A 14,317-nucleotide genomic window follows, 5' to 3' on the forward strand; every position below is an offset into this window, starting at 1 on the left:
AGCACGGGGGCAAAGTCCCCCTGCACCCCCCACACCCCCCGCTACTTAAATATGCCAACTCCGAGATCGCACTTCAGTGACCTACAGTGCGGAAATGGGAAATTTCCCATTCCCTACACTGTAGTGTGATCTTGGAGTTGGTATATTTAAGTAGCGGGGGGTTGTGGTAGGCACATCCCCCCACATGGTGGGTGCAGGGGGGCTTGCCCCCCTGCTTAAACCCTTTCGTTTTTTTTTTCACTTCTAATGTTTTTGTTTTTAAATTTTTTAAGAAATTTGAATGCTTAACTGTTCGATCTCTAAAGATCGACCTTTAGAGATTCGAACATTTAAGCGTTCGTGGATCTAATATAGACCCACACAATCATACTATTAGTAACAACACTACTGATCTGAACATCTTCCTCTTTAAATCTGAAGAGATTAACTGTAACCCTTCAGAGTAAGTATGCCCTTTCGCTACATGTTCACAGAGAATATGGCTTTAACATGGTGAAAGTGAAAGGTATACATTCCTTTCAATGAGTCAGGTACACTGAAGGCAGCAAATGTCATACAAAAAAGGCACTGTATCAGGATCCCCTAGGCATTTGATCACAATATCATTGACATTGCTATTAATTACATTTTTGTCCTTAACCTATAAGGACTAAGTATAATACTGATAAAATAAAAAGGGGGTTACAAAGCACAAAACTTTAACTTATGCAATGATATATCACTTACATAGTCCCTTACTCTTTCTACAGGTCGCAACAAAGAACTCTTAAATACTACCCTCTCAAATGTTAAATAATGTAGGAACCCATGCAAATACAATTGGTATACATGATAATTAGGACTGGTCCCACTGAACACAAAATAGTTATTTACTTGTTTAAAACCTCAGTATATTTCATTACAGTGATATAGGAACAGTTTTCCAATTCTCATAAATAACTATAATTCTAATCCATATTTTTCTGGGAAATTCTTCATTGTTAGGCATTGCAGTCATTAGTTTTCTTCTGTATCTTCATTTTAAAATTCTTTCCAAGAACTGTGATATAGCTCAATTACTAAAATGAATCATACAATCAGACTACCTATTGCACAATTTGTTAAAACTGTTAAAAATTTCACCACCAAATCATATGCAGTGAAAATTCGAAAAAGGGTGGAATGTACTATATTCTTTATATGGATGTGCTTGATCCAAAGTTCTGTTTGTAACATAAAGAAGTACAATGTCCTGGATCATTTAGTTCACAACACTTTCCAGGAACTGTACTATATATAATAAATACTTCATTGAGATTTCAGCATCTGTAACCTGAATCTTGTGCTATTTGCAGTAGGAAAAGTGCAGAGTTTTTTTTTAATTATCTTCCATTGCTCTTGCAGTGACATGTTCGGTACCTCACTGAAGGTAACTGATCCAAATGTCTGAATCAATAAAAAAGCTAAACTTGCAGCAATCCAAACACTAAATGCATGCCACGGTTAACCAAATGTGGTCCCTCTGGTTTTCTTTGATCTGTGATACTACACAAGGACAAAAAAAGCAAATGATGATGTTACCAACATGGTAAAGATAACCAGTCCAGTACTGTTCAAAGGTCAACATTGTTTTCTACATCTGATGCTTAACCTTCTAGAACCAGGTAAAAAGCAGCTCCAGCTTCAAAAAAATGAGCTGTAATGTATACTTAAAAAAAATGCTTTGAAAAGGAATGCACATGACCAAGTTGGTCTTAAGGTACTGGCCCAAGTAGATTTCATACGTCTTTATAAATGGCAAGCAGAAAATACAACAGCTTAATTTTCCACGTTTTGTTTTAGGGAGTCATTTTACTGTGTTTTGAAGATTTATCAGGCTGAACAAATAGTGGTATCCAGTAATGTTGCAGGAAGTGCCATCCACTGTCATCCTTACACAGGAAGTGCATCCACCATTGCCTTTACACAGGAAGTGCCACCTGATATCATCTTTACACCGGAAGTGCTATTCAACACTGCCTTTACACAGATACCATCACCCTCCTTCATTGCTACATATCTCCATCAGCTGGGGGCTGCCACAAACGGTAAAGTCTGCAACACAAACAGAGAAGATAAAATGTGTTAGTCATATACAAAAAGCTGTCAAATTACTAGAAACTGATGCTGTATGAGTAAATCTGATTTGTGCTTTCAGTCCATATAGTCACAATTTTTCTATTAGTTTTTCAATTTACTGTAGTATTACTTAAATACTGCAGTACTATTCAACTTAAATAGTTTTCTTTAAGTTTTAAAAGTTCTAGATTATGACACAAAACAAACCTTGTGTTTCACTTTGTGAGACTTAATAGGGTAGTATAATTGAGTTTGAACTTGTGGGAAGAGCAGGTGAAATGATTTTTGTGGCTTATATAACAAGGGGCACAATATCAGGTCTTTCTCAGAGTGCTAACAGAAGGATATGATTGTTCTCTATGTCACTCACCCTCACTCACCCATTTCCTGTCCCTGTATCCGTTGTACTGTTAAATCCATGGATTCCTGAGCTGTCTCCTCCTTATGCTAATTTAGCTGCAGTAACCTGGCACAATCTAAAGTGTAATGTCACAACTGCATCAGAACCAGCATAGTCTACAGCAAGAAGTCAAAACTGCATGAATACCATCTCAGTCTACCATGTTATGTCGCAGTGACAACATCTGTAATAGAACAGTATATAGTAACATGACATAATTATGAATACTAACACAATTTACAAGGTCACGCAAAAACCACATCATTAACAGCACAGTATATAGTGTGATGTCAAAAGTTAGTTCTCTACCAGCACAGCCTCAGTCTACAATGTGTCATCAAAGCTACATCAGTACCATAACTGTCTACAGAGTGAAATCAAAGTAATTGCATCACAACTGATAAATCTATAGTATGGTGTCATAGATGCAGCATCAGTACTAACGCAGAATACAGTGTTACATCAAACTGCAGTATCAATACCACTATATACTGCAGTATCATGTCAATCAGTTACATCAGCACTGTCACAATCTACACTGCTACATCAAAGATTGCATCCACTATTCTGTTTAAACAAAAACTCAGAACATACCTTAAAAGCCACTGGATGTGTCCCTGCTCTAATCCTGATTAAATGTTGATTCCCTAGTTAACCCTCTTTTCTCTCCCTATTCTGTTGTGCCTCCTCCTATCTCCCCTAAGCTTCCTTTTCCACCTTACGTACTTCTCCCACATATTTCTCCTCCTTATTGGCTATGACTCTTTTCCAGAAAACATGTATCTCTTATAACTCTACTCTCTCTCTATTGTTGTTTCTCTTTCCTTGGTCTTACACTTTCTCTACTTGCTGTTAAAATAAGCAATAATGTTTAATATGATGTTATTTAGATTGTCTAGAAAGTTAAACTCCTTTTCTTTTTTGGTAACAATGAACATTTCTCTTTCCTTGGTCTTACATTTTTTTCTTGTTTTAAACTATGTAATAATATTTATTATGATGTCATTTAGATTGTCTAGAAATTTTTAAGTCCTATTCTTTTTTGGGTAACAATATTCATTGTCTAAGTCCTACCAGTCTGTAATCTGTTATTTGTGCTCATGATATATCTCTTATCTCTATATGTGGAGCTTTTCTCCCCGGGCCTCTGCTGAAAATGGAAATATATCCAGTTAGACTAGCCCGGTTAACAAATGTAAAATAAATAAAATAAAAAATAAAATAAATAAAAGACACCACAGGGGTACAGGGACAGTCTGCAACTCATAGAATTACAGCATTGCTCACTCAGTCTACAATGTGATGTCAAAACCACAACATTAGAGCAAGCCAAGTTTATAACACTTTATGGCATACTGTTATGGCCACATCAGTAGCAGCACAATGTTAAGCAATATGTGTCTCCAAAAGCATGGCTTAGCAACAAACAGGAAAATACAACAGCTAAATGGAAGTTTATATTTTTGAATTTTCCAAATGTGGTCAGATTTAGCTGCTGCTAGAGGTCAAGGGTAAGCTGTACTGATACTATTTTAGATGCTTAGGGTATGTGCATTCTGTGACAAAATAGCCATTCAGTGCTGACGCCACTTCTTACATTCCATTTCTGCTGACTCTACATGAAATGCAGAAAGCAGCAACACTTTGTTTCAACAAGGTCCTGGTGTGATGACACTGCTTCTTATGTAGAGGGCAGTAACATTCGCTTTTGCTGACTAGTCTTAGGAAAAGGGACATATATTTCTGTGCAGATACTAGAGCTTTCCTGACTGCACTACATTTAAGGAAAATGTTTTCCACATTCTGTGTTAGTACACCCCTGTTTTTCAGGCATATTTTATCCAGACAGGATTAAATCTTATTTTGTGGACACTAGTTATGCAGACGGCATTTGTCTTCTGAGTTAGTGTTGGTCCTGTTTTGCTAGAACTGCTTTTAATGTGGAGAGCAGTAGCCTTGTTTGTTGCCACAGTCCTGTTCTGCTGACGTTACTCCTGTTTGCTGATAGAATGTGGCTGATAATATCTCTGGATTATTAACAGATGCAATTCAAATGGCTGTATAAAGGTTTTCAAATAAGGGACGAAGGAAGGAAGAAAGGAAGGATTAATTCCCATCTGGCTGAGTTTTAAACAGAAGAACATTGTTTGTAAGTAGGGAACTTGTTATTGCACTTTCTTGCTAGTCAGGTACTATTGACAACAAACACCATATCTGACCACAACAATGCTCGTAAGTATACCTGGTACCAGAATACCATGGGCCAAAGATCTTTGATCAACTCTGTGGCTGTGCCATCAGACAAAAGACCATATATTTTGTTACTTGAGCCACTAGAGGATATGAGCTCTCAGTTGATCACCAACTGGTACTTAGTTCAAATGGTGGAGGCAGTAGCTGCAGACACACAAAAAAATGAAAGAGGTAGTGAGGGTACCCTACGAACCCTTTTTTTCTGTACCATCCCACCTGCCAAGCACATGCCTTTTTCTAACTGGTCTCATGTCCACATGTTCCCATATGGTAATTCACACACTCCTCTGGGTAAGAACTGACTATGGGAGGTTATCTTCCAGGCAAGTATGAAGTTGTACCCTGTCATCTGCAGGTTATCATCCTTCCTTGCAGCCAAATTAAATTTATCATTTACCCAAGCAGGTAGTCAACAGGGCTGCAGGAGAGAGCTGATCTCACTACTGACCCTTCCCCTGCAACTGAAATGCCCACTGAATGGCTCAGCAGTACTACACCTCCACTGGCAACCTCTCAACCATTCCAATGGGCTATGAAGAAGCTGTCATTCATTCTTTCAGTCATTAAGGTATTCTCTCTTACTTACTCTAATATCTCCCCTGGATAAGGGATGTGCATCTTGCATCATCATTGATGCTCATTATGGCTTCACCGTGTGAGTATATGCATTTGTGCACCCAACTCAAAGGTTACTGTATGGTTTGGTGAGCCACCTGCATGCCCACAACTGCATTCATAGCAGTCTTGCCCCTCCTTTGAGAGGCACTGCCACACTATATGATCCAACCTGCCACTCTTCCATTGAAGATGTGGAATTCCATCCTCTAGTTTAAGCTCCTCCAGCTCCCAGGTCATTAATCAAACCCAGGTCTTTAATCAAACCCATATCTTCTGGATCACAGTCAGGGCTTTATCCTACTGCAACATGAAACCAACATTCATCCAGGAACATCTACCTGATGCTCCTGTTTCTAGAACAGATTCTCCTGTATACCACAGCAATTCAGGAATCTGGAGCCTGTTCAAGACATCAGTATATCAGATGGCAGCAAACAACTGTGGCTGAGAGGTGCTTGGTGCCTGTCATAACAGTAACTGTATGACCTTCATTTTGGTTAGACTAGGGAGATAAATTTCACATGGCCTCAAAGAGGTCATGGCCTGTCTTGCAACTCAGGACAGAAGCAGGATGCTACTTAGACTATTTGCAGCTACACTGCAGAAATGCTGCCACTGACTGGGGAGATCATATGCAGACAGGACCATTGACTGAGGACATCACATGCAGACAGAAGGACCACTGACTGGGTTTATCATCTGGAGACAGAAGGAGTACTTTGAGGAACTCGTGATTCTAGAGGACAAACCCTCCTTTCAAAAGGCATTGCCAGAAGGAACTAAGTGAGACTGGGTCCCTTTCTGTATAAGAGGTACCTACTGAAACTTCAAACACCATAAATTCAGTCCCTGGTACTGCAGAACTACAAGTGTGCATGACAAGGATATAATCTAAGTCTAAGGTTGCCATACCTAAGAGAAGTCCCCCTACACTGAAGTAAACCAATCTTGGAGTGTGAACGTGGTAGTGGTGGGGGGCAATTACAAAAACATTTAAAAGGTATCACAGTGAGTATCACCACTTGCTTTTTCTTTGAATCATACTTTATTTTCTTGGTTGGGACTTGAACTGTCAGGTCCTGTGGTTCTGACACACAGCACTATAGGTGAGGTAATTGAGGTGATAACAAGATGACTAAGAGACCAGCATGACTGAATACAATACAATCAACTACTGTATCAACGCAACACTGGACTAGCTTGTTGAAATCTTGTCTGCCTGTGCTGTCATTGCCAGTACTAAGACATTGTTTTCTGACTACCAGGTTAACCAGACACATGATGATACAGGACCACCTCTCAGTCTCCCCCCATGGACCTCTGAAGACTGTCCTAGGTGTACTGCTGCTTGTGCAGATGGCTCCACTGTTGTCCCAGCACACCACCATTCACTAGAATCTTCATGTGCATTTCAGGTTCCACTCTCTACAGCACTAGCCTAGCGCAGTGCAGGTATACTTTAATGCCATCCAGTGAAGCAGACTTCTCTAAACCCATTAAGGAGGATTTTCCTCTATCAGTCAGTCAGAATTTTGCCTGAGCTTAACTTCTCCAGGCGAATTCCCCACTGAAGAAGTTACCTGAACAAGCTCACTAGTTCTGCCACTATCAGCTGAGGTTTGAGAAACGTGGATATTGTGATAACCAGGACTAATTAAAAACGTGGCAAACTTCATTGAGTAAAAACACTTCTTTCCACTAAAGCAAAACTACCAGCAGATAACAGATAATTTAAAGCTGATTCCTTCACTTGTATACTTTGTATGTCCTCCTTCTTCTCCAACACAAGCACAAGCTTCAGTAAATCTACAAGCGAATATGGTAGGACACATCACTGCTTATCCCTGCACAGCATAAAGCAGTTAAACTAGGTCAACGTGTCTCCCTGATCTGAGTAATGTGTTCATGAACTCCTATCTATACTCTTCGCACTGCCCCTCAATGTCCAAAGTTACTAAATGGAGGAAAACTCAGAACGAGCTTAGCCATCTGTTGAAAACTTTGTCAATGACCCACAGACTAAATAAGGAGATGCAAATTACTGTGTTTTTGTCAAGAAGTCTCATAACAGCCATACCTATAAAGTTACTTACAACCTTGACTTTTTTTTTTAAATCTGAATTAAAAAAAAATACTTCCAGTGAAACTGCAACTGTGGCATTAGACAGGCCCTGAATAAGCAGCTTGATGTGTTACACACTCTAACATATTATTCTTTTTTTTAATTTTTATCAAAATGTTTTGGGTTTTTAATATTGTGACAGGAATGGACACCATTCTTATGTCACAGTACAATTAGAATTCATGAAATTAGTATTGTTTCAGTCTTTGATGTAAGCCAAGAGTGCTCTTAGCAGCACCCACAATACACCCAGACTTGCCTTAGTCTGCAGTTCATATGTAGTTACATGTACTGGAAGCATATTTAAGTCTGATTACAAATTATTTTTTGCTAGCCCTATTGCTCCTACTAGTACTACTGGAATTGTTTGGACATCTTCCTTCCATGTTGTTTAAGTTTCTGCTTGCAAATCCCAGTATTTTATGAGTTTCGTGTCTTAGTACATAATACACTTTAATTGCTTTGAATAGCAATTTCAGTGACTAATTCTACTTTTCTCTTTTTTTCATGGACTACTATATCTGATTTTATTGCATTTGTGTTTTAATCTGTTGGTATTGCATGATCCCATGTAATCCAAACTTCATCACTGTTGATAATGCTTTGTGGTTCATGTTTCCAATGTTTCTCAGCTATTTCTATATTGTAGTGTTTGCACAATCTCCAGTGCAACAGTCTTGCCATATTAGTAATTCTGCCTTTCAGTAAACAGATCCTCAGCCATGAGTATATCACAACAAGCAATGATTCTGTTTCACAGAACCTACATTACCTGTTTCTCTCACACCTTCTGCAGATTTTGTAAAGCAGCATGTATGTACACAGCTAATATCACAGCCTGTCACTATTAGCCTGCCATCTTTTGGTTTAAATTCACCTACCCATATTCATTCCTGTGTCAAATCTTGGTCAACACATGGTTGTTTTAGGAGTTTTCTAAACTTGCCACTATATTTGTGGGTTTCCAAGTTTCTTTCCCTTTCTTCTGGTCATTTCCTTTACACTACTTTTGTTTGTTGGCACTTTCAATTGCTGATTCTTGTCTACTTCTTGTTTGATGTCCATCCTACTCCTTTCAAAAATGCTTCTGCTAAACTAAGCAAAGATGTCATCTTAAATTTATCTTCAAGCTTTAGAACTTTCACTTTGTGGGGATCTGATGAGGTCAACAGATATGTATGCATGATGGCAGACCTGTGCATGCCGTCAGTTTGTATGAGGCCATATCTGCTTCAGAGTGAGGAATCTAATCTTCATATGCATTGTTTTCTGTCAATCGTTTGCATGCAGCAGTCTTCCTGTTTTCTTGCAGATCTGATTCAATGTTGTGTGGGGCCACTCAATCACACCAAAGCACGAAGTAAGAAAAGGAACAGCAAACTGATTTACAGCTTGGAATTCATTACTGGATGTCAAGGCAGTTTTCTATATTAGCTTTAGTCATGTGAACTGTTTTGCATTAAGCTTTGTTCTCATTTGTTCATTGTTGCTGGCCCTTCATCTGTTCCCAAATATTTGTTTCTTTGTATCACATTCCTGTCCCAGGCCGATATTTTCTTGGTGCTGCAGCTTTCCTTTTAAAAATGCTGCTTCTGTAATTATCAAGGCCAGATGACATTTTTACATCATCTGAAAACGTTTTAACCATTTTCAGTTGTGCTTTCAGGTCCTCATCTGATGAACAATACAATTTTAAATCATCCATAACAAGTAGACAAGTTGTCTTGAACAAGGGTGGTTTCTGGAAGTTAAGCAGTAACCACAGATTAAGTAAACTGCTTAATGGGTTAATTGCAAGATAAGGCAGCAGGGGTGATATAAAAAGAATCACCCTGAAATATCCACCTTTGAATTTTTATACTTGGGGCAATAATTTGCTTTGTCATGGCTCAGCTGCAAAGTGGTTTGTCCTCTGTTTCATACTCACTACAATGTAACTGATCAGTTAGGGTGTATTTTATACCTCTGTTACCATTCCACTAACTGTGAATGCAGGAATGCTTTCCTTAACCTACCTATGGCATACTTCTTCCCCTTTTTACAGCTCTCTGTTATGGCTTGGTTTAACAATATGACTTATATTACCTTTTTGTTCTATTGCCATGTTTGAATTTTTAACTAAATGGCTATAAATTCTGTCTTCATCAATTCCAGTATGTAATTTATATACTACTAGAAGGCAAGTTATTGGTCTATAGTTCTTAGCATGGCTTGCATGTTCACTCTTAGGAGAAGTATCACTTTTCATGGTGTTAACCAGGTTGACATTTGTTTGGGGTGTATATACAAGTACTTTTTTCTCAGGGCTAAATCTTTGAGTAAAGATGTTAATACCTTTAGCCAGACGTTAAGCATTGCATATGGACCTCAGGTTTTCCATGTAGGACTTTTCCGTAACTTTGTCTCAGTTTTCCAGGCTGTCACTTTCTCCCATTTCATATCCTGCATTAGAGATTCTTACTGTTTTATTTTAACTCTTCTATCCATTCTGCACTTTTGTTATTTTCAACAGGGTCTTCACAAATGTTTCTACAAAATGTACCTAACTTTCTTTTTGGTGATGTTTCTATTGCTTTTTCTTTATTTACCAATTCTCTATAAAACTTTTTTGGGTCATTAATGAATTGCTTAGTCTGTACTTTTCATTTCTATTTACCTACATACCTTCCACGTTGTGCTACTTTATGTGAATATTTTAGTAGTGATACCATGTGTTACTTATTCCACATCTATCTTTCCAAGAATTTTGGATACTCTGTTCCCTCCTGGAAAAGTGATACTTCTTTATAACTGCTGCACAGTTCTCTCTATTTGATGCTTCTATAGTGGCATTCTGCTTGTTTGCTTCCTTTCCTCCATTAGTCTATGATTTTCTGACGACACCTTACCTGTTATCAGTTTAGCTGCACAGTAATATATCCTATTTATTTCTGTTATACACACAAATTTCTCTTAATAAGTCTAATTACTATTCATCTGTTTTACCAGTCTTCTGACTTTTGAATCGTATTTACTTAATGTAATTTACTTCTTTAATCTACCATAGTATGCCTGTCCATTTCTATTAAATTAAGCAGGTCTTCCCTTAGATCAGTCTTCTGGAGTGACAGCTTCTTCTTTCCTCTCTGTTTCCTGCTCTTTCCCTTACTGTGCAGTTCTAACTGGACTTTTGTGAAAGTCTTCTACAGAACGTTCCAGAACATCACCCTCTGGAGTATCTTCTTCAGATGCATCTGACTCCATCTACTGCATTTTAATCTGATGACTCATTGGCCCATAATGTTGTGATATTGCCTGTGTCACAGTTTCCATACTAAATCATTCACTTCACAGATGGTCTATCACTTCAGTTTCTATTTGCTTAATTTCTACCTCACTAGAATTCTTTTTTATATTCCACCTTTGTGATCTGATATCTTACAATGTGAAATTTATTATATACAGGCGTATTTGCCTATAGTTACCTTCAAATATCTTTGCATCTGCTTTTATTTTATTTTTGATATCTGTGTATGGTTCTCACTGCCATTTCTTGACTAGGGATGTTTCCATCTCCATCTACAGCAGAAGTTTGACAAGACAAATGCTTGGTGTGTTAATTACGGGCTTACGTTGTTTAACAGCCTAGATATCATACCACAACAATACATTCTCTCTGGTTCTCCAGCTCATTCATCATATATTTCACTAAGAAATGTACCTCCAAGAGTCCTGCTATGGATTTGACATTGCTTTTGTTACTTAATAGCTGATTCTCAGTGTAAAATTCTCAGTAACTTAGTATTCACCTGTTTACATCAGGTTCCACATTGTGCAGTTTTGCACTCTGAAATTTTTTTTATAAGAAATGTCTATTTTATGATGTTTCTAGAGTCCATTTAATTTTGTTTACTGTATTTATTTTATATTTCACCATAGTGTTTTGGCTGAAATGGAGCTTCTTTCCCAATGACTTTCATAAAAATGCAACTCCCCACTTAGATGTTCTTGGCAAACAAATGAAGAAAATAAAATAAATAAATGTCAGGGTCGAAAATGGCAAGTGTGTGTGGGTCTTGGAAGGGTATATGAATGATTAGACAGATTTACCAAACTAAAGCAGCATAACAGCAAATCACACTCAGTCTGTATGCTGTCAGCCCCCGACCAACATCTTCCACAATGTGAAGTGATAGAATCATGCCTCCAGCTTTAGTAAGAGGTATTCCTTCATATACCTTGCTGGCTTGAAGACAAGTGCCTCAAGTAATCTCTGGTCTCCATCAGTGGGTTCAAAGGAGAGTTCCCAACATACAGCCCTAAAATAACCTCCCCAAGAGAGACAAGATCTGCCTCATTGTTTCTTTCTCTCCCCACCAAGATCCTCTTGTGTCAGGACCACTAAATGAGTCCAGCTCAGTTGGATTACAGTTAGGGTTTAATTCCTCCACACCACAGTACTGACTAGGAAGCATTCCTTCACAGGAAGAGTGATGAGGCCTAGGCACACATTTCCAAACTTTCATGAAAACTTATTTTTTAGTGTGTGTGTGTGTGTGTGTGTGTGTGTGTGTGTGTGTGTGTGTGTGTGTGTGTGTGTGTGCGTGCGTGCGTGCGTGTGTGTGTGTGCGATTCTTCTCTTCTACATGTTCTACATGGAGAAACAAGTATCCTGCAACTTAGCTTTATCAGAAATGCACATATCTATTATTCATGATAAAAAAAACATGCATCACTGTACTGTATGAAGTCAAAATACTTCCTGCCACAAAGAACACAGATTTGTACATATGCTTCTGACTCACCTCGGGGCGGACTGTGGCATTTGATCCATCACCTTCATATTTTTGGCAGAAATTTCTACCCTTGTACCCTGCAAGAAACACAGAATGTTCAGCTGCCAGAATTGCAAACTAAGCTTTACCACCTACAAGTACGGTCATTTTGTGACTGTTACTACAGATTCCATTTTAAAGTGATGTTTTTTATTATTATACATAATCCGGTATATTCACAATGTATTAAATCCAAAATCATTTATAGGAATGCACATTTAAATATGAGGATATTCACAATGTATTACATCCACAATCATTTATAGGAGTGCACGTTTAAATATGAGGATATTCACAATGTGTCACAGTAAGACGCTGTCCGGTTCGATTCTCAGCTAGAGTGTCTTCTGCGTGGAGACATGTGTGAATGGGTGTACCTTCGTTGAAGGTTGTGCGTCAGGCCTGGCAAGCCGGTACGTAAAAATCAACTGCCAATCATTAGCGGACCAGAGTTCCGCTGTGGCGACCCCTAGCCGGGAAAAGCCGAAGGACACAAACAAACAAACAAACATTACATCCACAATCGTTTATAGGAGTGTAAGTTTAAATATGAGGATATTCACAATGTATAACATCCACAATCACTTACAGGAGTGCATGTTTAAATATGAGGATATTCACAATATATTACATCCACAATCATTTATAGGAGTGCACGTTTAAATATGAGGATATTCACAATGTATTACACTCACAATCATTTATAGGAGTGCACGTTTAAATATGAGGATATTCACAATGTATTACACTCACAATCATTTATAGGAGTGCACTTTTAAATATGAGGATATTCACAATGTATTACATCCACAATCATTTATAGGAGTGCACTTTTAAATATGAGGATATTCACAATGTATTACATCCACAATCATTTATAGGAGTGCACGTTTAAATATGAGGATAGTCACAATGTATGACATCCACAATCATTTATAGGAGTGCACGTTTAAATATGAGGATATTCACAATGTATTACATCCACAATCATTTATAGGAGTACATGTTTAAATATGAGGATATTCACAATGTATTACATCCACGATCATTTATAGGAGTGCACATTTAAATATGAGGATATTCACAATGTATTACATCCACAATAATTTATAGGACTGCATGTTTAAATAGGAGGATGTTTTCTTAAACTTTCATCACTTTTTCTGAACAAAAATATTTTCCAAAGACAGAAAATCTCTAACCAAATGAGATAGGTTAATTTAACCACAAAAGGGAAATTGGCAAGGCTTAAAATGTCCCTCAAGGGCAACTAGCCTAGCACTTACCAATGAACCTATGAATCTATGACAGACTGTCGCTATTTTACCGCAAAAATAATAATAGTATAGTAAAAAAAAAAAATGTCCAAAACAGTACTGGGGAGGAAGTGGTATTCAGAAACAAATAATGCACTGTGCCCTATTTCTAGTAGGCTTACTCCTTGTGCTAGGGGTGTATGATCATAGTTCTCTGTAGCACTACAGCAGTATGAAACATACAGCAATTAGCACTACAGAAGTGAACCATTTAATGCCACATGCAAATGTGGCAGTGTAAAGCATGGCTAATTAGTGCATGTTCTGCTCTAGATTGCTCCGGGATTGAAAGAGTAAGGTAGATGAATCACAGACATGCTCTACCACTCTGGGACTGAAAGTGCAATTTCACTGTTTTCAGACAGTGCAGCAGAAGTGCCACACAAGGTAACTAATGCTAGGGTTTGTGGGTGTCCATGTCCATTATGTGTGCGTGTCCATGGATGCCTGCATGTATGTGTGTGTGTTTAGGGGCATGGCTGAGACTGCATCGATGTATGTATTTGTGTGTGTGACTGTTAGTGTCTGTGTTTGTGCAATTATGATGCATGGGCTGGTAAGGGGAATGCCTTGTTGCAGGTCTCTGAATCACAACTTACTTCCACAGCTCAGTTAAACATAGTAACACAGCACTATAGGCGTTTTATAGTTAGAATCTCTGAATCCCAGTCCTAAAGTTAAGCACCTGACTGTAATC

General features: G+C 38.1%; 1 protein-coding gene across 1 annotated transcript in view; it reads right to left on the reverse strand.

Annotated features, from left to right (window-relative positions):
• Positions 1 to 295: 295 nt before the first annotated feature.
• Positions 296 to 14,317, reverse strand: part of PREX1 (phosphatidylinositol-3,4,5-trisphosphate dependent Rac exchange factor 1) — a 2,105,011-nt gene continuing 2,090,989 nt past the window's right edge. Inside the window, exons 39-40 of the mRNA XM_044089931.1 lie at positions 12,275 to 12,342; positions 296 to 2,073 (exon numbers count right to left, since the gene is read on the reverse strand). Of these exons, the coding sequence (XP_043945866.1) occupies positions 2,031 to 2,073; positions 12,275 to 12,342 (111 nt within the window). The 3' untranslated portion in view covers positions 296 to 2,030. The remainder of the gene's footprint in view (positions 2,074 to 12,274; positions 12,343 to 14,317) is intronic.

This window comes from Protopterus annectens, chromosome 12.part0 (assembly GCF_019279795.1).
Source record: "Protopterus annectens isolate FY-2018-M chromosome 12.part0, PAN1.0, whole genome shotgun sequence".
NCBI classification, from domain to species: Eukaryota; Metazoa; Chordata; order Ceratodontiformes; family Protopteridae; genus Protopterus; species Protopterus annectens.